We start from the raw sequence: 21380 nt of genomic DNA, 5'->3' as shown, positions 1-21380 counted from the left end.
GCGCGGCCTGGGCTGTCCCGGCGCGGCCGCCGTACCGGTAGCCGCGGGCCGGGCGGGGTCGCGAGCGGCTCCGCCCTCTCCACCATGGCGGCGCCGGAGCAGCCGCCGCCGCCGCCGCCTGAAGGCTCCAAACCGCTGAGCTCCCTCCTCAGCGGCATCGCCCAGGCCGCCTACTACGGCAACGCGGACATCACGGAGGAGCTGCTGCGCGGGCAGCTCTACCCTGAGGCGGCGCCGGAGGAGTTCCGCGCCCTGCGCGCCAAGATGGGCGGCCTCCTCCAGGTACCGGCCGGGGCGGGCCCGGGGCTCCGGAGGGGGGACGCGGTCCTGCTCCGGGGCGCCTACCCTGGGGGAAGCCCTTTCCTCGGCCTCGCTGCCCCTGGCTGTGCGGCGTGTGTCCCCCGCACAAGGAGGAGGAGGTGGGGGCGAAACCGGCCGTCGGCAGCGTGGGGCTGAGCTGTACCGGGCGCTTCTGGTGCAGGGCTGGCGCCAGGCCGGGGCCCTGAGCACAGCCCTGCCCTGCCGCGGCCGAGGGATGGGTGAAAGCAGCCAGCGTAGCCTTGGCTCCGTCCCTTATGGCGCAGGGCGCAGGCGGCTCGGTGGGGAGCCGAGGCCCGGGCGAGGTCGGGCTCTGCCTTCGCGTCTCCGCAGGAGCAGGAGCCCGTCGGGCCGGTGCGCCGTGAAAGATGAAAGACGGCTGCTCGGTTTCACGCTCCTGGAAAGAAGTACCGCTCCGTGAGAACTTTCTGAGAAGAGCTACTATTCAAAATACAGGTTTCTTACGGGAAAACTGTATTTTGGGAAAAGCATCACCAAGTATAAAGTAAGCCATTTTAAATAGAAAACAGATCTTGCTTTATGTGTAAGAGAAGGTATTTTTCTCCGGAATGGATTTTTCTGCACTCCATTCAGGGACAAAAGCGTAGAGTAGCAGCTCGTTCTGGCACAGGGAGCCTCCAGGGGCAAAATGCTTGGATGGCCGCTGCCACCTGGTGGTTAAATCCGCGACTGTTTAGCAGGGCTTGTACACTTGGTCGGTAGTTTTTTGGCACACTCGTGTGAGGAAAAAATATAACTAAATGCAGTAACGTGGTTCTGGCTGGATAATTTTTCATGCCCAAACCCCCGTCTTTAGTAGTGAGCTTTTTATGTTGGCTTTTTCCCTTCCTAAAGTGTTCTTTTTTTCTATACAAGTGAAGCTGCAACATGTTTGCTTGCTATGCTTTCCTTGTCGCTACACGTTATTTTTACTGCATGCTGTTTGTATTGCTCAAGATCATTAATATGTTTTTCAAAACAACATCTTTTAGTCTGTATGATGAAAAATATCAGAAATTTGAAAAGGAGTTGCCTTTGCTTGCTTTTATCTGTGTTCTTTTTTGTTACAAGGTCAAAGGTAAGTGTGTATGTGCTTTTTAAAAGAAAAAAATACTGTAAAATGTCCTCTTTTGTTTTTTTCACTATATTGCTGCATCTGTATCAGAAGTCAGTATGTTAGTGCAAACATGCATGTTAGCCCAGCAGATGAGCAGTTAACTGCTGCTTTAAATGACTGAATCATTAAGTGCAGTGTCACCAGATTCAGCAGAGAACATGGCTTCTGATCTGATCTGAATTCTCTCGGTGCCAGGAGGCACACAAGGCATGAACATCGTTCTTCCACTTCGATCGGTCTGCGGCTGCGTGCTCTGGAGTCCCAAGGGCCACAGCGCAGTCTTCTGTTGGTTTTTTCCTCAAGACATGACCGATCCAGTTCCATCTCCTCCTCCTCACTTCATTACTGATTTTCTCCATCTCCGAGTTGATGCTCGTCGTTTCTGCAACTTTTTATTTTTTTTCCGGGAGGAGGTAGTTGGCCTCCTGCCCAACCCCCATGACTTGGAGGGCCAGTGTTTTTTCTGTCAGAGCGGCCTTCCCTTAGGCTGCGTTGGTTCGCGGCACCTTCTTCAATTTTATCCGGTGCACCCTCCAGAGAGGGATCCCCTATCCACCACCCAGGGGACGCGCCTTCTAGCCGTGCAGCCCCAGCCGAAGGGAGAACACAGCTTAGTCTCTCATAATTATGCTGTGCCCACAGCGCTGTTAGCAGCAGCCTCCCTCTTTGTGGATCAGGTAAGGAACTGTGTACGTGAAACGTACCACTTCAGTTTGATGCTTCTTTGTCGTTGCTCATGCCTGAAGAGAACCGCCTTGGTGGGCAGAGCGGTCAGGTCTGCCACATGTTCTGCAAGGTGAAGGATGCCCGTTGGGAAGTATGTTATTGCCAAAGGGCGGGGCGGGGGCTTGTTCCTTTTGCACTATCCACTGCCGCTAATTCTTACCTTTTGACAACTATGGAGCTCTTTCTGGACTGCTCTGTGATCTGACAGTTTTCTGTCGAATTACTGGCTAACTCAAAGGGAGGAAGAAAAAGAGAATTACTGTGAAGTTCCTGAGTTTAAATTCTCTCATGAAAAGATGTGATGGGCATCAGAGATGATCAAAGGAGACAGTTGGGACTGTATAGCAGGAGTGACGGGAAGCGGGAAGCGAGATGTCCTCTTTTATATGTTGAAAGCTATTTTGCTAGCATACTGAAGTAAACTGAAATCAATGGCTATTGATATACTGAGCAGTGAACTAGAGTTTCTCAGAATTGGACACATTGCGTGTTCTCTGCGATGTTTCATGAAGTGATGGTGACCAGAGCTCAGGAAACGAAGCCTGGTGAGGATCAGTGTCTCAATCCATGACTAAAAGCCAGGATGTTTTGAGTTCTACCTGACAGTATCACTGGGGGGGGTGGGGGAGGGAAGACAGCTTTTCCTGATTCATACTCTTTTTCAAAAAGAAGCTGATACTCCCTACATTCTCTCCCCTGCCCCCCGCCCCATGTATTCTGGCTGATATTTCAACAATTGTAGATTCCTGTTCCATTCTTGATTCGCTTTTCAGTTTTATTTTTAAAATTATTTTCTGCTCTAAATCTGCCTAAGCCAAATTTTACTGTGGTACCCATTCTTCCCTGTTCTGATAGTAATTTTTCAGACCTGCTGGTTCTCTCTCTTTCTTTTGTTTTTGGCTTACCTGTTTTTTCTGGTGTTTTTTTTTCTGAGGTGCTTTTGACTTACCTCTGAGAATTAAGTTTGGCAGATACCTGGCAAACACAGGTATTATTTTTCTACTTATTTCAGGGCAGTACTTGAGTACAGTAACTTTAGATAAAAGAGAATTTTACATGAATACTCACCAAACTCTATATAGGCTTTGCTTTTTCTGTTTGCAGGAATGGGTAGTTCTTTAACCATCACTGAAATGTGACAGCTGCTCAGCCAGTATGATGTGTTTGAGGCCAGAAGAAAAGACAGTGCCACATCCAGAGGAAAGAGCTAGAGAAATTTAGATAAGCAAATGTAGTTATAGAATCATAGAATCATTAAGGTTGGAAAAGACCCTTAAGATCATTGAGTCCAACCGTTAGCCTATCAGTGCCAGGTCCACCACTAAACCATGTCCCTAAGCACCACGTCTACCCGTCTTTTAAATACCTCCAGGGATAGGGACTCAACCACTTCCCTGGGCAGCCTGTTCCAGTGCCTGACTACCCTTTCGGTGAAGAAGCTTTTCCTAATATCCAATCTAAACGTGCCCTGGCGCAACTTGAGGCCATTTCCTCTCATCCTATCGCTTGTTACTAGGGAGAAGAGACCGACCCCCACTTTGCTACAGCCTCCTTTCAGGTAGTTGTAGAGAGCAATAAGGTCTCCCCTCAGCCTCCCCTTCTCCAGACTAAACATCCGCAGCTCCCTCAGCCGCTCCTCATAAGACTTGTGCTCTAGACCCTTCACCAGCTTTGTTGCCGTTCTCTGGACACGCTCCAGCACCTCAATGTCCTTCTTGTAGTGAGGGGCCCAAAACTGAACACAGGACTCAAGGTGCAGCCTCAGCAGTGCCGAGTACAGGGGCACTATCACCTCCCTGGTCCTGCTGGCCACACTATTCTTGATACAGGTCAGGATGCCATTGGCCCTCTTGGCCATTCGGGCACACTGCTGGCTCATGTTCAGCCGGCTGTTGACCAACACCCCCAGGTCCTTTTCTGCCAGGCAGCTCTCCAGCCACTCCTCCCCCCAGCCTGTAGCGTTGCATGGGGTGGTTGTGACCCAAGTGCAGCACCTGGCACTGAGCCTTGTTGAACCTCATACAGTTGGCCCTGGCCCAGCGATCCAGCTGTCCAGGTCCCTCTGCAGGGCCTTCCTGCCCTCAAGCAGATCGACACTTCCACCCAACTTGGTGTCATCTGCAAACAGATTTGGAATTTGATGAGGATGCTGGCACTCATGTTCTGCTTTTATGAAGGATCCATTGTTTCTTTAATGATCAGATTCATATGATGCCCTGAAAAGCCTGGAATGAAAGCTGAATCATAAAGAGTGATTCTTGCAGGACTTAAGACACTCTCGTTTTGTCTGTGGGGTTTTTTTTCTTTCCCTCTCAAATACAACTCTTATTCAAGCACTATTGAGGTGTCATATTCTGGATATAATGTTAATTCAGGCCTCAGAAAACACAGATGATTAAAATTATTGGATATTTACCAATTGTTGTAACATGGGATATAGCTTAGGAGGATGGCAATATATTGGGGAGAGGATATCACATTCCCTGTGTGCTGCTTGCTTTAAGAACCAAAACTGATAACAACTGTGGTCTTTGAGGTCATGCCTTCCTATGTAAATTAGCATCTCGCTTTATCAGGTGTGTCTCATGGTCTTCACGGCCACCACTGTTCTCGTCTCCTTATGAATGAAATTCCGGGGAAATAAATAACCAAAGTTTATGCAGTTCAACACACTTTAAAGTCGAAGTTGTGAGCTAAGCCATGCAAAAACTGCTTTGTACAGACACAACTTCATGTCGCGTGCGTGTGGATTTTGGGGTGCTTATTTCTAGCGCATGACTTAAATGAAGTGACACCTAAGTCCTGTGGATACTTTCAAGATCTCTGTTCTAGAGGGTCCTAAAAAATCCCTTGGCTTTCTGGTCATTTTGAGGGCCCTCTCTCTTTCACACCTCCCAGTATGGGGAAGAAAGGTGTTGTTATTAGAGTTGTGCTTCAGAAGTAGGGAGGCTTAAACTTACTTTCTTCTCCCTCCATCTACCTAGCAGAAAAATCCATTGTCCTAGCTATTATTTGTGATACCTCCTTTTCAGTTCTCACAGCTAGCCTACAAATCTCTGCCTCTTGCATAAACTGAGTCATCCGAAGCCATCATGTAGAGATATGGTGTGCAACGTTTCCTTTCGTTTGAACGATGTGGCAGAGGGAGGGTGAGGGGAAAGTGTCTTAGCCCTACAAGTTGTTTAAATCTTTAAGCAGCTGAGAACTGCAAACCACATACGTGCAATACTTCAGAGAGTTGCCTGGAATACTTTTAGTATCTCTGTGAATTTAAATGGGGGGGGTTTTGGTGTTATATTGTATTTGCTGATAACCGCAGACTTGAAAAGTGTTCCTCTGTGCTTATAACATCTTAGTCTTTGGACACACGTCTTGGATGCTGGTGTCTCCTCAGCACCTGAAGGAGCAAGCTCCACTCAAAGATCTGTGGTGTCCCTTCCTTGTCAATTGTCACATGAATTTCTGAGCAAATTTATTCTAGTCTTGATATTTAATTCATTGTGAAAAATGTGCATTATTAAAGTGTTAACAGCAACATTTGTGTTATCTTTTCATGGTTTTATTTTTTCCTTCCTCTGGGTGGTGGAGGAAGGGGAGCAAACAGAATAGCAACAGAAAGTCAGAGTACTTGTTTACGCAGCCATTTCCCTTGTGTGCAGTGATCTGCATCTAAGTTCAGAAGAAGACATGTAACTTTTTTATGTCTCCATTGATGATAATACCTAATCACACTAAATAGATTATTTCGGGAGATGGCCATACTGTTTATTTTCAATTACCTCATTTAGAAGCCCAGATCCTTTGTATGGTCAATGTGGAAAAGATTAGATGTCTTATACGGTCTTCTGTTGACTTTATAGGGAATGTAAGCACCTAAATTGGATGGGATGAATAATGCCTCATTCCTGTCTCTTGAGGATTTTTTTTCTCTGACACCGATGTTGTTGATGGTTAGAAGCAGAGAGATTCATTGCTTTTGTGACTTAATTGCTGTAGTACTTCATGTCTTCTAAGTAGTAATCGTAGCTCTGTACCATAAATCAACCACTTGCTTGTATTAGAGCTGAGTATAAATAAGGTGAAGGACTTTCCTGTACTCTGCATTCCACCTGTGCAAAGCATGGCACCTGTGAAAAGTATGGAGATGAATAAGGGCCACAAAAGTGTATCATATTTACTGCAGCAATAATCATTTAAATGTTTATTTTCCCCTGGTTTGTGTGTAGAGTAGTCCTGGTTTTGTATTTCATAGAATCATTAAGGTTGGTAAAGACCTTTAACATCATCGAGTCCAATCGTTAGCCTGTCACTGCCAAGTCCACCACTAAACCATGTCCCTAAGCACCACGTCTACCCGTCTTTTAAATACCTCCAGGGATAGGGACTCAACCACTTCCCTGGGCAGCCTGTTCCAGTGCCTGACTACCCTTTCGGTGAAGAAGCTTTTCCTAATATCCAACCTAAACCTGCCCTGGCACAACTTGAGGCCATTTCCTCTCATCCTATTGCTTGTTACTTGGGAGAAGAGACTGACCCCCACCTCGCTACAGCCTCCTTTCAGGTAGTTGTAGAGAGCAATAAGGTCTCCCCTCAGCCACCTCTTCTCCAGACTAAACATCTGCAGCTCCCTCAGCCGCTCCTCGTAAGACTTGCGCTCCAGACCCTTCACCAGCTTCGTTGCCGTTCTCTAGACACGCTCCACTGAACACAGGATTCGAGGTACAGCCTCACCAGTGCTGAGTACAGGGGCATGATCACCTCGCTAGTCCTGCTGACCACACTGTTTTTCATACAAGCCAGGATGCCATTGGCCTTCGTGGCCACCTGGGCACACTGCTGGCTCATGTTCAGCCGGCTGTTGACCAACACCCCCAGGTCCTTTTCTGCCAGGCAGCTCTCCAGCCACTCCTCCCCAAGCCTGTAGCATTGCATGGGGTGGTTGTGACCCAAGTGCAGCACCTGGCACTGAGCCTTGTTGAACCTCATACAGTTGGCCCTGGCCCAACGATCCAGCTGTCCAGGTCCCTCTGCAGGGCCTTCCTGCCCTCCAGCAGATCAACACTCCTGGCCAACTTGGTGTCATCTGCAAACTTACTGAGGGTGCACTCGATCCCCTCATCCAGATTACTGATGAAGATATTACACAGAACTGGCCCCAATACTGAGCTCTAGGGAACACCACTTGTGACTGGCTGCCAACCGCGTTTAACTCCATTCACCACAACTCTTTGGGCCCGGCCATCCAGACAGTTTTTTACCCAGCGAAGAGTACGCCCGTCCAAGCCCAGAGCAGCCAGTTTCTCTAAGAGAATGCTGTGGGAAACAGTGTCAAAGGCTTTACTAAAGTCCAGGTAAACAACATCCACAGCTTTTCCCTCATCCACTAAGCGGGTCACCTTGTCATAGAAGGAGACAAGGTTAGTCAAGCAGGACCTGCCTTTCATAAACCCATGCTGACTGGGCCTGATTCCGTGGTTGTCCCATACGTGATGCATGGTGGCACTCAGGATGATCTGCTCCATAACCTTCCCCAGCACCGAGGTCAGGCTGACAGGCCTGTAGTTCCCCGGATTCTCCTTCCGGCCCTTCTTGTAGATGAGCGGCGCATTTGCAACCTCCAGTCAACTGGGACCTCCCCGGTTAGCCAGGACTGCTGATAGATGACGGAAAGTGGCTTGGTGAGCACTTCCACCAGCTCCCTCAGTACCCTTGGGTGGATCCTGTCTGGCCCCATAGACTTGTGTGTGTCTACATGGTGTAGCAGGTCGCTAACCATTTCCCCTTGGATTATGGGGGCTTCATTCTGCTCCTTGTCCCTGATTTCCAGCTCAGAGGCCAAGAGCAACTGGTCTGACTATTAAAGACTGAGGCAAAGAAGGCATTAAGTACCTCAGCCTTTTTTCCTTGTCCTCTGCCACTATGCTTCCCCCTCATCCAATAAAGGATGGAGATTCTCCTTAGCTCTCCTTTTGTTGCTAATGTATTTATAGAAACATTTTTTGTCATCTTTTATGGCAGTAGCCAGATGAAGTTCCAGCTGTGCTTTAACCCTTCTAATCTTCTCCCTGGATAACCTCACGACATCCTTGTAGTCCTCCTGAGTTGCCTGCCCCTTCTTCCAAAGGTCGTAAACTCTCCTTTTATTCCTGAGTTCCAGCCAAAGCTCTCTGTTCAGCCAGGCTGGTCTTCTCCCCCCACCAGCTCGTCTTTCAGCACATGGGCATGGCCTGCTCCTGTGCCTTTAAGATTTCCTTCTTGAAGAATGTCCAGCCTTCCTGGGCTCCTTTGCCCTTCAGGACTGCCTCCCAAGGGGCTCTGTCAGCCAGGCTCCTGAACAGGCCAAAGTCTGCCCTCCAAAAGTCCAAGGTAGCAGTTCTGCTGACCCCCCTCCTTACTTCTCCAACAATTGAAAACTCTCTCATTTCATGATCACTATGCCCAAGACGGCCTCCAGCTGTCACATCACCCACCAGGCCTTCTCTGTTCACAAACAACAGGTCTAGCGGGGCGCCTTCCCTAGTTGGCTCCCTCACCAGCCACGTCAGGAAGTTATCTTCCCCACACTCCAGGAACCTCCGAGACTGTTTCCTCTCTGTTGTGTTGTATTTCCAGTAGGCATCTGGCAAGTTGAAGTCCCCCAAGAGAACAAGGCCTAGCAATTGTGAGACTTCTGCCAGCTGCTCATAGAATACTTCGTCTGCCTCTTCATCCTGGTTGGGTGGTCTATAGCAGACTCGCACTGTGATATCTGCCTTGTTGGCAGATATATTTATAAAAGATGTCATAATGATCTACTTCTTACACCTATTTCCTTTCCTGCCCATAGATCTGCTGAATGTGCATGAATCATCTGACCTCTTTCTAAAATGCTGAATTTATTTTATAGAGAAATCATGTTACCTTATTATATTTACCTCTAGTGAAATTTTTTTGTTTGTTTGTTTCTTAATTTAATTTCTTTTCTTGTGTGGAATATCCTGGAAGGTAGAACAAATCCCTAGGAAGGCTGGCCCTGGAGAGCTGTACCCTTTCAATGTTCTTCTATCAATTGTTTTTTACCCTCTGCCTTCATGCTTCCCAGCCTCCTATCCCATAACGTTTCAGAACATTGAGAAACTGGGGTGATCAGCTTTTGCAAATTCTCACCCCCAGCTTTTTTTGGTTTTCAAAGACTTCTTCATCCTGATTAAAATACTATATTTGTCTCTTCCTTACATAAGTTTAATTTACTGTATTAGGTCCACTGGTAATAAAAGTTATTTTACATCTGGAGTAATTCCACTCTTTTCCTTTTGGTGGCAGTAGGCTATTGGATTTATTGAACGCGCTCATTTGCTGGAAGTGTCCTGGTGTCCTGGTTCGCTCTTCTGCTGCAGAACAAACTGTACGTTGGCTAAATGACAATAAAAATCCCAGTGTGAAGAGTCTAAATATTTTATTACATTTGATTTATAAGTATTTATTTTCACAAATACTGAGGGTGTCACCATCTGTAATAAATACACTGGTATGTTATTGGTAAAATATTAATCAGACTCTACCTAAGTAATATGTGAGAACCAAGAGCTTGATTACTGACATAAGATGCACCCAAACTCTATGTATATGCTTTATAACGTTCACTAGCCCTCTCCCATTGGTTGTTTTTACTATAAATCATGCTGATACTTCTACCAGGTTTTCTAATGACTGTTACATTTCATTTCGCTGTCATTCAGCCAAGAGGCTGATGGTACCGTCGTTATTGGGCTCTGCTGTGCCGCTGGCACACGTGGTGTATGTAAGTCCCGTCTTGAAGCTACTTCTCTATTGTGAAATGCCCAGGTATTTCTAGTGATTACTTTTCTTCATGCCTTTGCAGAATATCTGTTGAATAAGAAACCTTTTGATCAAAATCTGATCTAAAGGCTTATGGGGGGAAAACTCAGTGCCACTAGTGGATAAAACTTCTTGGTGTGTGAAATGCTCTGGAGGAGCACCAGCAAACTGCAGGTGCTTTGGAGGCTGCTTAGTGCCGTTATCATGTGTTGTCCCTAAAGACTGTCCCTCTTCTGTTAGAGACTGCAGTCCTTTCCCTATGAAGTTGCTGTTGTTACCCAGAAAGGAGGTCCCAAAGCATGACTGCCCCTGCTTGAGAAGAAAGTGGCTTGATCTTCAGAAAATGGGTCTGCTGTTAGATGAAAAGTCAGAGCTGAAAAAGTCATAGGGTCCACTCAGTTGTGGAGGATAAAGGCCTTTGCATCTTCTTCAGCAGGATTTCTGCTGGCAGCCACTGGTGGGAAATAAATGACTTCTTGCATTTTCTAATAAGGGAAGAGAGTTGTCATTCTTCCTTCTCCCCAGATACCTTGTGATTCCTCAAGTACGTGGGCTGAGTCATGACCTCTTGAGCGCTTTGTAGTTGTCCAAGCTTCTGCAAGGCTGAGAGGCAGAACAGCCTCAGTCTGAAGACTGAGATAAAATTATTTGGGAAGAGTTAACAGGAGACACTACTTGCTTTCTGCCATTTAGAATTGCAACTGTGCCTGCGTCTGCTAACTAAAAAGAAAAGTATGCGTGCTCATTCTTCTCAATTCGGGTAAAAGGAAACAAGTTGCTTGTAAAACAGTATCTGCAAGTATCGACTGTGTACATATGAGGTGCTCTCTACCCAAATATGCGTCCTGCATAGTGTTATACCTTTCACTCCAGTGAATGACTGGGCTTGTTATGAATAATTGTATTTGTTATTGGGCTAAGTGAAAATATACTAACAATAACTTTGCACAGAATTTTGGGAGGGATGGAATGTCTACACTGTTATAAATGGACATACATGAGGAAATGATTATTGTCTCCATTGATGGTTGCCTGGAATAACTAAATAACAATCCTAGTCTTTTTTTTTTTTTTTTTTTTTTTTTAATTTAGCAAAACACCACTATTATATAGCTCACTAATCTGAACACAGCTCAATTGCCACCTCTGCAGTGTCTGGTGTTGCAGCATACATTTTCTCTTCTCAGTATATAAACCTACAGTTACTGCTTCTTTTTTTTCCCCTATTTCAGCATCGTCTTAGGAGGGTAGAAAATTTAGTGTTTACTTGAACTAGCACCTGCTGTATTGCGGTGATGAAAATGTTTGTGGATACTGCCCCAAAGCATTCTTATTAGTACTTCCAATATGGGTTATTTTAGATTTTAGGTATGTGTGCATGCAGTCAGTTCAAATAAGGACTGGTGCAGCTGGCAGTTGTAGGAATAACATAAAGCGGAGGGGGAAAGTTCTTAAAAAAAAAAAAGAACTGGAGAGGAAAGTTTGCTGCAGGATGTTAAATGGTTGAAGAGCATTGACAGGAGCAGTAAGATCAGTGCTTCACTGACTAGAGCACCAATTTATTGCTTGTATGTGTCAGCTAGAAAGAACAATCGTTCTGGATTTTTTTAATACTCCTTTTTTGTGATTTCTCCAGTTGCAAAACTTGGTGTATGTGTTGTTAAAGCCTTTCGTATTTGCAGTACTGTTTTCATTGCTATTGTAATTACTGAAGAGATGTGTAGAAGGTGGTGTTATTGCCGGTAGCTGCAGCATGTGGAGGTGATGGTATTCTGCACTGTGAGCAGATCTATACAAATTGGGCTGTCGTTTAAACAATGGAGTGTGAGCAAGGAATCCGCACCTCCACATTACAAACCTCATAGTCTTCCTACTGCTGTGCAACTACAAGTGCGAATCCTGAAGGCAGGCAGAAACAGGAGGGCTCCCACCATTATAATGTTGTTCATTTAATTAGTAGTATTTTCTATAACTCAAGCATGAGACAGAGGTGAAAGGTCATCACCTAATGAGGCCAATCCAAGACTCATTTCATTTGAGACTGTAAGGTGTCAATATGCTATAACTGTGCCACTTCAATGAAAATGGCTTACCTTAAGTTTAATGGCTTACTTGACCTTTTGTGTCATATTATTTTTTTTATGTTCTTACCTACAGAAAAGTGGTACATTAAAAGAAGCTGGCAGACCTGCGTCATTGATGTATAACAGCTGTGGTAAACTCTCTATTGCCCAAACGAGAAGCAAGTCTCTCTCTGTGTTTTTCCTCAATTACAGTGTTGATTTTTATCTCTGCAAGTAGAGATCTAGTTGCTTTGTCCCAGTTGCAGAGGTGAGGGCTGCCCTATGTGTCATGTCTAGAGCAGGCAGGTCAGTGCCAGCTCTTTGTGTTTATAATGACTCTGCATTACGTCTTAGTTTTATAATGCCCTACTGAAAATTGCTAATTGTGTGTTAATGGACTTCCAGAACAGTGTGCTGCTGAGGAAGTTGGATTCCCTGGTGGTCGCGATGCTTTGTATCCTGTTGATTTCCCTTTTCCCATCCAAATGTGTCGTTCAGTTTGTTGCATTTGTAGAATTTCTGCCAGTAAGTAGTATTTTCATCATTAATAACACCAGCAAGTTTTGGATGCACTCTTTATTTCTCTAAAAAACAACCCCACACAGGTATAATTAGCACAAGTTACATATATGTATGTGTGTGTGTGTGATTAGCATGTGTTGGGTATATATACGTGTGGGTGTGCACGCACACGCACATGCATGCACAGAAAGGCAAGTATTTTGATTATGCTGAAATTCAGTAGTCCAGTCTGATCCCTGCAGTGTATCTCTTGACCTTAACGAGAGTCTACTCTGGTTGAAGACTGGGGAGTCAGATCTTGCCTTTGAAGTTCATTACTACAAATTAAATGCTTCTACTATTCTTGAACTAGTATTCATCAAACACAGGCTGTATGGAGTATATTTGAAAAGGGAAAAAGACTCCCTTAGGCTTCACGTGTAGTTTCATGCCTTTATTTCAGTAACACTAATGCTCCGTTCCCTATTCCCCAAAGCGTGGGGGAAATGCTGAAGAGGGTAACGAAGTTCACTGCCATCATCTCAGCACTGGTGATTTTCTGTACTAGTATGAATTGTCTTTCCTCTTTAAATGTGGCCTATGAAAAGGGGAGAACTTGAGTTGTCTCTCCTACAATTTGATGCATAAAGAAGCACTAAAAGGAAAGGCAAGGCTGTACACTGAAATTATATTCTATGATTCTATGATACTTTTAAAATTGTATCTGTTACAACTGATGTGAAGCAAGATTAGTGCGTGCTTGCTCCAGGAGAGTACTGATGTTGGCAATGGAGTAAAAATTCTTATTCCCACCTTGCCGGTCTCACATGAGGCTGCCACACAGGTGAGCCGATAATAGACTTCTTTCTTTCTTCAAATAGGCATATATTTTTTTCATTGTAAGTAAAGATTAATCTTATTAGGAAAAAAGACTAGTCAATGGATCCTTTACATCGGGATGAGCATAATCTCCTCTGCTAACATATACATCCTTATTTAACAGAAAATTCAGAACAAGAAGAAAGCCACAGAATGATCTGTTAATGCATTGAATAACCAACACCCTATTAAAGATGCAGAGCTGTGGCATTTGGTTGAGCCACTGAAGTTCACAGCTAGCGTATGAAAAGGAAATTTGGATGACACTTGCAAGTCAACCTTTTTACAAGCTGAACATCTGAAATTTTCCATTTCTGGTAACGCTTAGCAGCTTGTAGCAACTGGATGCAGTATATCCAACGACTTGGTATAAAAAAACCCAAAAATCTTAGTGTGGTGAAAATGCTGTGTGGCTAGAATTATACCATTTTGCAGCTTGTACTCTCTGGATATCTTCCAGTCTGGTGGCCAAGTATGATGGAGTCTTGAACTCTTCAACATGTTTCGATGATGTTGATTTTTGCAATAGTTTATTTAATTAAAAAAAAAAAAAGCATTCATGACACAAAATAACAGGCAGTACAAGTGTTACATGAAGTCTTTTGTTCATTGATGTTTTAATCATTGAGACCAATGGGGCAGAAGTTGTCAGGTAAGAACCTCTGGCAACTTGAGCTCCAGTCTGAATGGGCTGGTCTGGTTCCCTGTGAGCCTCCCTGGGCAGCAAGGGCTGGCTGCAACTTACTGAGAGGGCTCCAAGTTCGTCCCTGGAGGATCATTGGCTTTAGAACAAGATGAAGTGAGTGACTTTCTTTAAAGGTAAAGCCTAAAATATCCCATTTTTAAAATTTTATGTGTATCATTATAAATATATACTTTTACGCAATAACTTCGAAAAGAAAAAAAAAGGATTTAATATATGGAGTAAGTCAGAACTGACTGGAACATGGATGGCCTCCATTGTGAAGGATTAGGAGTTCATTATTGGGAAAATCAAACTCAGTGTCTTATTTTGGGGCATTTTTGTTGCGTATTCTGAACACCTGAAGCTTAAGCACAGTAGGTTTTCCATAATTGTGTTCCATTGTATATAGTAGTCATATACAAGGAAACTACATCTCACAAATCATCCAGGGAAACCAAATCATCCTATACTTCTTTTAGCCACCCAATGATTTAAAATTGGACTGTTTGAACAAAGCAAGTGGGATTTACCTTTCACTTTGTTTACAGTGCACGAGCACCTGTTTATAGCTGATAGTCCAAGATCTAATTCGGAGTACTTGATCTCTTATGAAGTTGGTAGTTTTATAGCTGTAAAGCAAGGCTGTGACTCCCTCTTCCTCCTCACATCCCCATGGAGTTTGATATCTGTTTATTTGCTCTCCTTGAGGACTGCGTGTTTCACTTCTAAAGGTGACAGTGATCTTGGAATATGTTTTTATCCCTCTAATTCTTTAGCATCTTCTATATTTACCTCTTAACAATGCTAGTTTGTGTGTGATTCCACGTAAGTAAAAATAGATTCCAACAGAATCTCACTGAAAGAAGACATAAAATATACTGTGCAGAGCAAATGTGAAATAATAGCCAACTTGTCAAAAAAATTTTTAGATTTAAAATAGGTGTTTTTCTAATTATTTTTAAAGTATTTTTGTAATTATCTTGTTTTGCATACATTAATATATTTCTGAAAGCATGTTTTTCATATCTCTCTCTCTCTCCCCCCTAACAATAAAAAGTGGCAATACAAATATAGTTTGAGTGAAATTCTGTGTTTTTTCCAAATAAGGTTAGATTTTTTTTTTCTGGTTGAGATGTTTTGGGATCTCTGCCAAAAGATTCCTACCTCAGCTTGGTGGGTAGTTTTTTCTTTCCTTTCTTTGCAGTCTCTATGAACTGTGAATGCCAGGATTATGAAACATGTTCTGAAGATATATGCAGACACTGAAGTAGTATCTGTGTAAAAGGCAAGTAAGCAACAGACATTTTTACTCCTTGTCTGACATTTACACATGGCTTTGTTGTTTCTCTTCAGACTGTCGCATCAGATGTGCCGTTCTCTTATACTTTTTGCCATTTCTGGTTCAAGAGTAGTTTATATTGTGTTCTAACAAGCTGTTTTTATAAGTACCCTTTAGTTCTAAATGGTCAAATATGGTAAAAATATTTTATACATTTGAATTAGTTGTGATTTCTTTTGCATTTTTCATTAAACTCAATTTTTACCTTTTTTGAAGTAAACAAAGTACGCGTAACTCCCTTTTTCTGCAGAAGAAATGGCACATTTAGGCAGTGTGCTATTATTTTAGTAGATGTTCATACGGTTCATATCATTTCAGATATTCACATGGTGCTCACACGTACATGTTACAAAATATGTATGCACGTATGTAGAGATAAGAAAATGAGGTCAGAAATGAGTGCCCTTCTAACACCATTCAGGGACACACTTAGTTTGTATGCATTGCCTAGGATGAAGATGATAAGCTGTTATTCTGAGGTTGGTTGGGGTCTTGCAGTATGGCCCCGTGGTTTGCTTTCCACTGTTAACGGGTGAGATGCATGGCTTGCCTGAGCTTTGCTTTACTTGATGGGTCCTCAAGAGGCTAGAGGTTGTTATGCTGCTTTGGACCTCTTGAGACCTCTAAGATGGTCCTCTCTTGAGGACTCTAAGGAGCCCAAAGACACAAGCGGCTGATGCAGCTTTGCAGAATGACTCTTCCCTCATCGGTTACTGGACATGCTTCCTTGTATGCAACGAGTACCCGTGTGCGTGCCTCTATTTTGTGTCCATTGTATAAAGTCTCCTCCTGCGTGACCAAAAGAGTGGGATCTGGCTCTGGTTTGTTGTGATCCAGGTTGGAAGAGTGTCAGTTGTTCCTTGCTCAGCAGGTAGAGTGCTTTTGTTCACAGGATTCATTTTATGTAATGTCAGTTTATGACATGGCAGGAAATCTATAAAAAGTCTTGTAATGAACAGAAGGCACTAGAGAAATTTTCCAGTTTGTATGGAGAAATGGTAGGGAGTTTATTGAATATGAGTAGCCCCCAGTGTAACTAAGAGCCAAAGAAAAGCCATGGGAAAAATTAATTGAATTCTTTTTGATGGTGTGGGCTGCACTGTCTTGGAGCATTTGAATGCTGAGGTTTTTAGCTGTTTAGACCTGCGACAGTGAAATCTAAAGGCAGATTTTGTTTGGCACCAAACAGTTTTCACTGGTGGTGTGTTTTGTGATTTGGTATATTACTTATATAGAACTTGCTTAGCGTAACTTGCTTAGCATTAGTAACTTAATCTGCTGAAGCCTTAGACCGCAAGCTGTGAACTTCCACCTAGATATGTTGAGTTTTTACCTAGTCAGGCAAAAGAAGGCCCCAGAGCTGGTTCAAGCCAGAAGATAAGGAAACTACATTTATTAACAGAAGCTGCAGCCTTAGAGATAAGAAAAGAAACGGCCTGCTTAGAGACAGCGAAAGGGCCCAATGAAGAATGGGAAGACCCCAGACCGTAATATTACTACTGGTCCTAACTATCACATGATGGGTGGGGAATTTAGATTGTAAGGGTATAGTTGCCCAGGGATTTCTTTGTTCGAGGTCCCTCTTTGGAGGCACCCAGCTTGAGCTGTAGCACTATTAATAAAAAGGACTTTTTAGAAGAATCTCTTTTTGGCTCATTGATTCAGCGGAAACCTAGAGTCGAACCCTGTTAGGGTGGCTGGCATGTGTAATTTCCATAATGTGTGTCTACAAGCTCTGCAAACCACTGTCATGCATGTGCAGCTCTCAAGGGCAGTGCATGTTGTCTGTGAAGGCACAGAGGCGGGGAGTTGTTCCTACAAACTTGCTGGAAAACCTGATTACTTGGCCAGGTCTACCGATAGATGTCTTGGTCAGGAGCCTAACCTGATAGAAATAGAGAACCTGCTCTGGGGTAACTAAAGCAGTCATTAATATTTAATGTGATTCTATTGGAGAATGCTTTCAGATTGATATTTTGGCTGTTTCATTAAGTCTTTAGCCTTTTTTTTCCCCAAAACATTTATTACATTTAGTTCTAAGAGCATTTTTGATACCACAAATTGTACTTAAATCTTTATGGGAAAGTGAGGGATGATTTCATCTGAGCTCCCCAGCTTGGGCTTTGCTCCTGATCAGGTGGTGTTTTCCAGCACCAGGGGGTGAGTGGGGACCTGCACAGAGCAGTTGTGATTCCTGTGGTGGAGAGTTTGACCTGCTGCTCCTTTCTGCTCATAAAGGCCCAGCTGTTAACAACCACCATGTCTGCTACTGGTTTGGGGAACGTGTTTTATATTTCACTGAGCCAACAGGGGGGGAAACCATTTTATCCATGGCGAAAGGAAGACCTACCAGCTGGAAGCTTACCTCTTGCCTGTAAAACCTGTCAACGGGTAACACGAGTTGTCAACATAGGTGATGAATAACCAGGTGGTAAAGTGCTCTTGCTTGCTTCCCTCGAAACAGTGTAGTCTCTAAACTTGCCTGATTTGCTTGCTGATCTCTTTGCTGTGAAATGTGTCTGCAGGGTTATAGGCCAAGGCAGTGATGGGCTATGGTGTGAGCCTCGTTTAGGAGTGCAGGAGCCCTTCTCCTTCCAGGTAGGAAAATGTAACTTTAGCTATTGCCCAGAATAGTACAGATAATATACAATGGTGCTGTGAAAGGAAGGAAAGCAGAGCCTGGAGTCGGAGTTTGGCTCTGCATCAGAGCATATGGCAACACATCATAGAGTTGAGGGGTGTGACTCGTGTTTCATGTTCACTGCTGGAGCATCTATGCTTTGCTATAAAGGAAGCTGATGTCCAAATGTAAACCAAGAGGGAAATTAGCTCAGTTAATTATTAACTTTTAAGATGCAAACAATCAAGATACACTGAGTAAAAGTGAAAATTAATTCATGCTGCTAATTCCATTTTCTGTGCTTGGTTCATAATAAAGCAAGTTTGCACTTTGCCTGATTTCACTGACAGGATCACTGCCTGCACAAAGCTACAATAAGCTCTGCTAATGTCTGCACCATTACTGCACACAGGGTAGGGCTACAATTTTTTTTTGTTCCACGTGCCTTCAAAATACGTGCTGCTTCAGCTTCTATTTTTAACTCTCCTAAGTGAAACAAGATTAAACTTGAAGCAGCAGTCCGCGGCAGCAAGTAATTTTCCCAGAATGATTGTAGAAACCTGATAAACACAGTTCTCTTATTGTAAGAGAACGGAGGAGCAGAAAAAATGCCAACCATGTGGTCTCTTAAGGGAACGACAGGTCATGTCACCAATCCTGGGACTGTCACTGTGTTTGTCTATCTTTCTCTCTTTTTCCTGCATTTATTTCATCCCTTGAATTTTTTTGTATTTACCGTCTGGTATTTATTCTGCCCTGTCTGGATTTCTCTGTGCCTTTTATTTTCCTCTCCGTCTTTAGCAATACTGCATTAAATGGCTTCCATCTGTCGACAGTTCTTATTTCTGAATCCAGCTCCTTCAGGAGGACTGAAGAAGAAACCATTTTAGACTGAGTAATGTAACCTGTGAAGATTTAGACATTCTCCAAGAAAACAACTTGCTTCTACTGAAGCATAGTTCAGGGAGCACATGTGTATGCACATTCGTTTTGAAAAAGGTTGAACCTGTCAAACTTGTCTGTAACACAGCTGCATGTTTAAGAGCTACAGGAAATGTGGCATTTCTTTGCCTCCACCCCAAATGGCAAAATGCTTTCTAAACCATAGCAAAGAATTTGACTCAAATGGGGAGAAAACTGATAGCAAAGTTTGGGATTTTTTTGCTGTAATTCAGTTGAGTGCAGGCCATGATGGACAATTTATATTTATATTTTTAATTTTAATATATTTATATTTTTAATCCTCCTATTTGACCCTTGTAGTTGCAAGTATATCTGCTATTAATAGAACATTTCCTTATTTTTTTGGTTCCCTGTTTTATCTCCCGCTAGCCTGTCCAACACCTATCTATGCTCTCTGAGAAGCGCTTTCCATTGCCTTTTTTTTTGTACATCTCTTCCTCTTTCTATTTTAAATAATTTAAGTAGTTTGGAAACTATTATTCAGGAAGGGAGTGGCGCTTCTTTTTTTATGTTTATTGCTTAAAATCCAAGCTTTTAGTATCTATTCGTAATCTGAGTATGCAGGCATCGTTTGAAGATCTAGCTATGACTAACGTTACTAGTGAGTGGGCTTGTTCTGTTTTCATTTATTCATTTATTCCTGTTCTCTAAGTGGTATAAAGCCTAGACAGAGTCCGGTAAGCAGGTCCAGACAGAGTAATCCTAATGATTCTCAATTTTCCTTCAGCTAAAGATGTGTTTTCAGATGGGGCTGGGGTGGGGGAGCCACTTCTTGAGCTCAGCACAGGAGGTTTGCAGGAAGTATGATCTGACCACAGGAGCACGGCTCAGGTTGTGGTTCATCTGGTGGCTGCCTATTTTAATCAGCCTTTTATCCTCCTTTGTCATCAAATGAGTCTTCATACCGCAGAAAAATGACACCTCATGCAAATAAATTTAGGAAGTGGTTTTTTATGGAATTATGAGTTCAAACTGGTCGTTTCTAGCAGACACACAGACTAATAGCAGAGGCAAGCTGGAGAAAAAATGTTGTGGTCACTTCAGATGCTTTTAAAAACTAATGCTGAGATCTCTTTTGCATTCAATTGTAAGCTAGGCCAAAAATAGCTGTGTATCTGCTCTCCTGCTATTGAACTTCATGTTCAAATGAAAAAGTAATTTTAGCAGAGAACATTGGGTTTGGTGAGCTTGTATGCAAAAAAATAAGATAGGGATTTTGGGGGGTTTCTTCTTGGTGGGAACCTGGGAACCTTGGGGGAGATAATGGAGGAGTCAGTTAAGAAGCATGGAAGCGACCCGTTGAGAAGAGTTTTATCTTCCATGTGCACATTTGACAAGTCTGGGTGGAATCAAGCTTAACAAGATTAGAAATGCAGGAAGGATGTAATTTTGCCTGAAACTTCATCATGCACACACATTTTTTCCATCTGCAGTAGCAGTTAAGTTTTTCTTGTTGTTGTTGCTGTGTGCTGTGAGTCCTCCAAGAAGTCCAAGAAGCAAGCCTGATGAAAGTCAGAATAACTCAAAACTTAAAAATATTTACAAGTCCGCTGAATGTCAGTTGACCTGGTTAGTGTCTCCTCGGCAATGAATCAAAAGGCTCTACAGGTTGGAATAAGAAATAGGTGTTGCAGAAGATCTATTATACACTAGAAAAAAACTAAACTGCAGGCTTTTAAACAATACATATAATATTATCCTCTTAATGATTCACAGTTAGCTCTTTTCTCTTAGCAAACAGTTTCATTTCACTTTTAACTGTGTATTACAGCTCAATAAGAAGCAAACTAAAATTATATTGGGACATAGTATGGAACTTGAATAAAAGAAATTCGTGTGATCGCCCATGGATTAGATGAAGACTTAAAGATTAGATAAAACCTTTCTACTTTGATGTAGAAATACTATATGTGTTGTTAAGGTCACTTGTGATTTCTGACTTACAAATTTGGGGGGAGTGTAGAGGCCTTTAGCTTTGGGGTTTTTTCTGAAAGGTGGATCACCATTTTCAAGTGCAGACGGACAGGCTGTTGCATCTAATTTTATCTTAATTCCAATTCTCAAGAGAGCTCTTGGACTCTAATAAACAGTGTTTGTGAGGCACAACCTACCAAGTAGTTGAAAACCTCCACTGTCTCCAGAAACGTGGGAAAGTCTACTGGACTAATATCCAGGGAACATCTATGGGAACAGCTCATTTATTACGGGACTGGATATCTCAGCAGCCCTTGGGAGAGAGTCTGGTTAGTACATACTTACAAAGGAGGACCCAGAAACCACAGGGTTGCAGAGATGTTCTCATATTCCTCCTGTCTGAAGCTACTATTTGCAGAAGAACATGCTGAGCTAAC

The 21380-nt window shown here is 43.2% G+C and overlaps 1 protein-coding gene across 9 annotated transcripts in view; it reads left to right on the top strand.

Moving 5' to 3' along the window:
• The first annotated feature begins 74 nt into the window (after positions 1-74).
• COMMD1 (copper metabolism domain containing 1) overlaps positions 75-21380 on the top strand; it is an 88281-nt gene continuing 66975 nt past the window's right edge. For all 9 annotated transcript variants that reach the window (XR_014227609.1, XR_014227610.1, XM_082306339.1 and 6 more), the window contains exon 1: positions 75-282. Coding sequence is in view for 7 of the 9 variants with exons in the window: in XM_082306339.1 (XP_082162465.1) it covers positions 85-282 (198 nt within the window). In the remaining 2 variants the exon portion in view is untranslated. The remainder of the gene's footprint in view (positions 283-21380) is intronic.

The sequence above is a fragment of the Platalea leucorodia genome (genome assembly GCF_965183815.1).
Source record: "Platalea leucorodia genome assembly, chromosome: 3".
NCBI classification, from domain to species: domain Eukaryota; kingdom Metazoa; phylum Chordata; class Aves; order Pelecaniformes; family Threskiornithidae; genus Platalea; species Platalea leucorodia.
The sequence above is the reverse complement of the archived record's forward strand: the minus strand, read 5'-3'. Positions and strand labels throughout refer to the sequence as shown.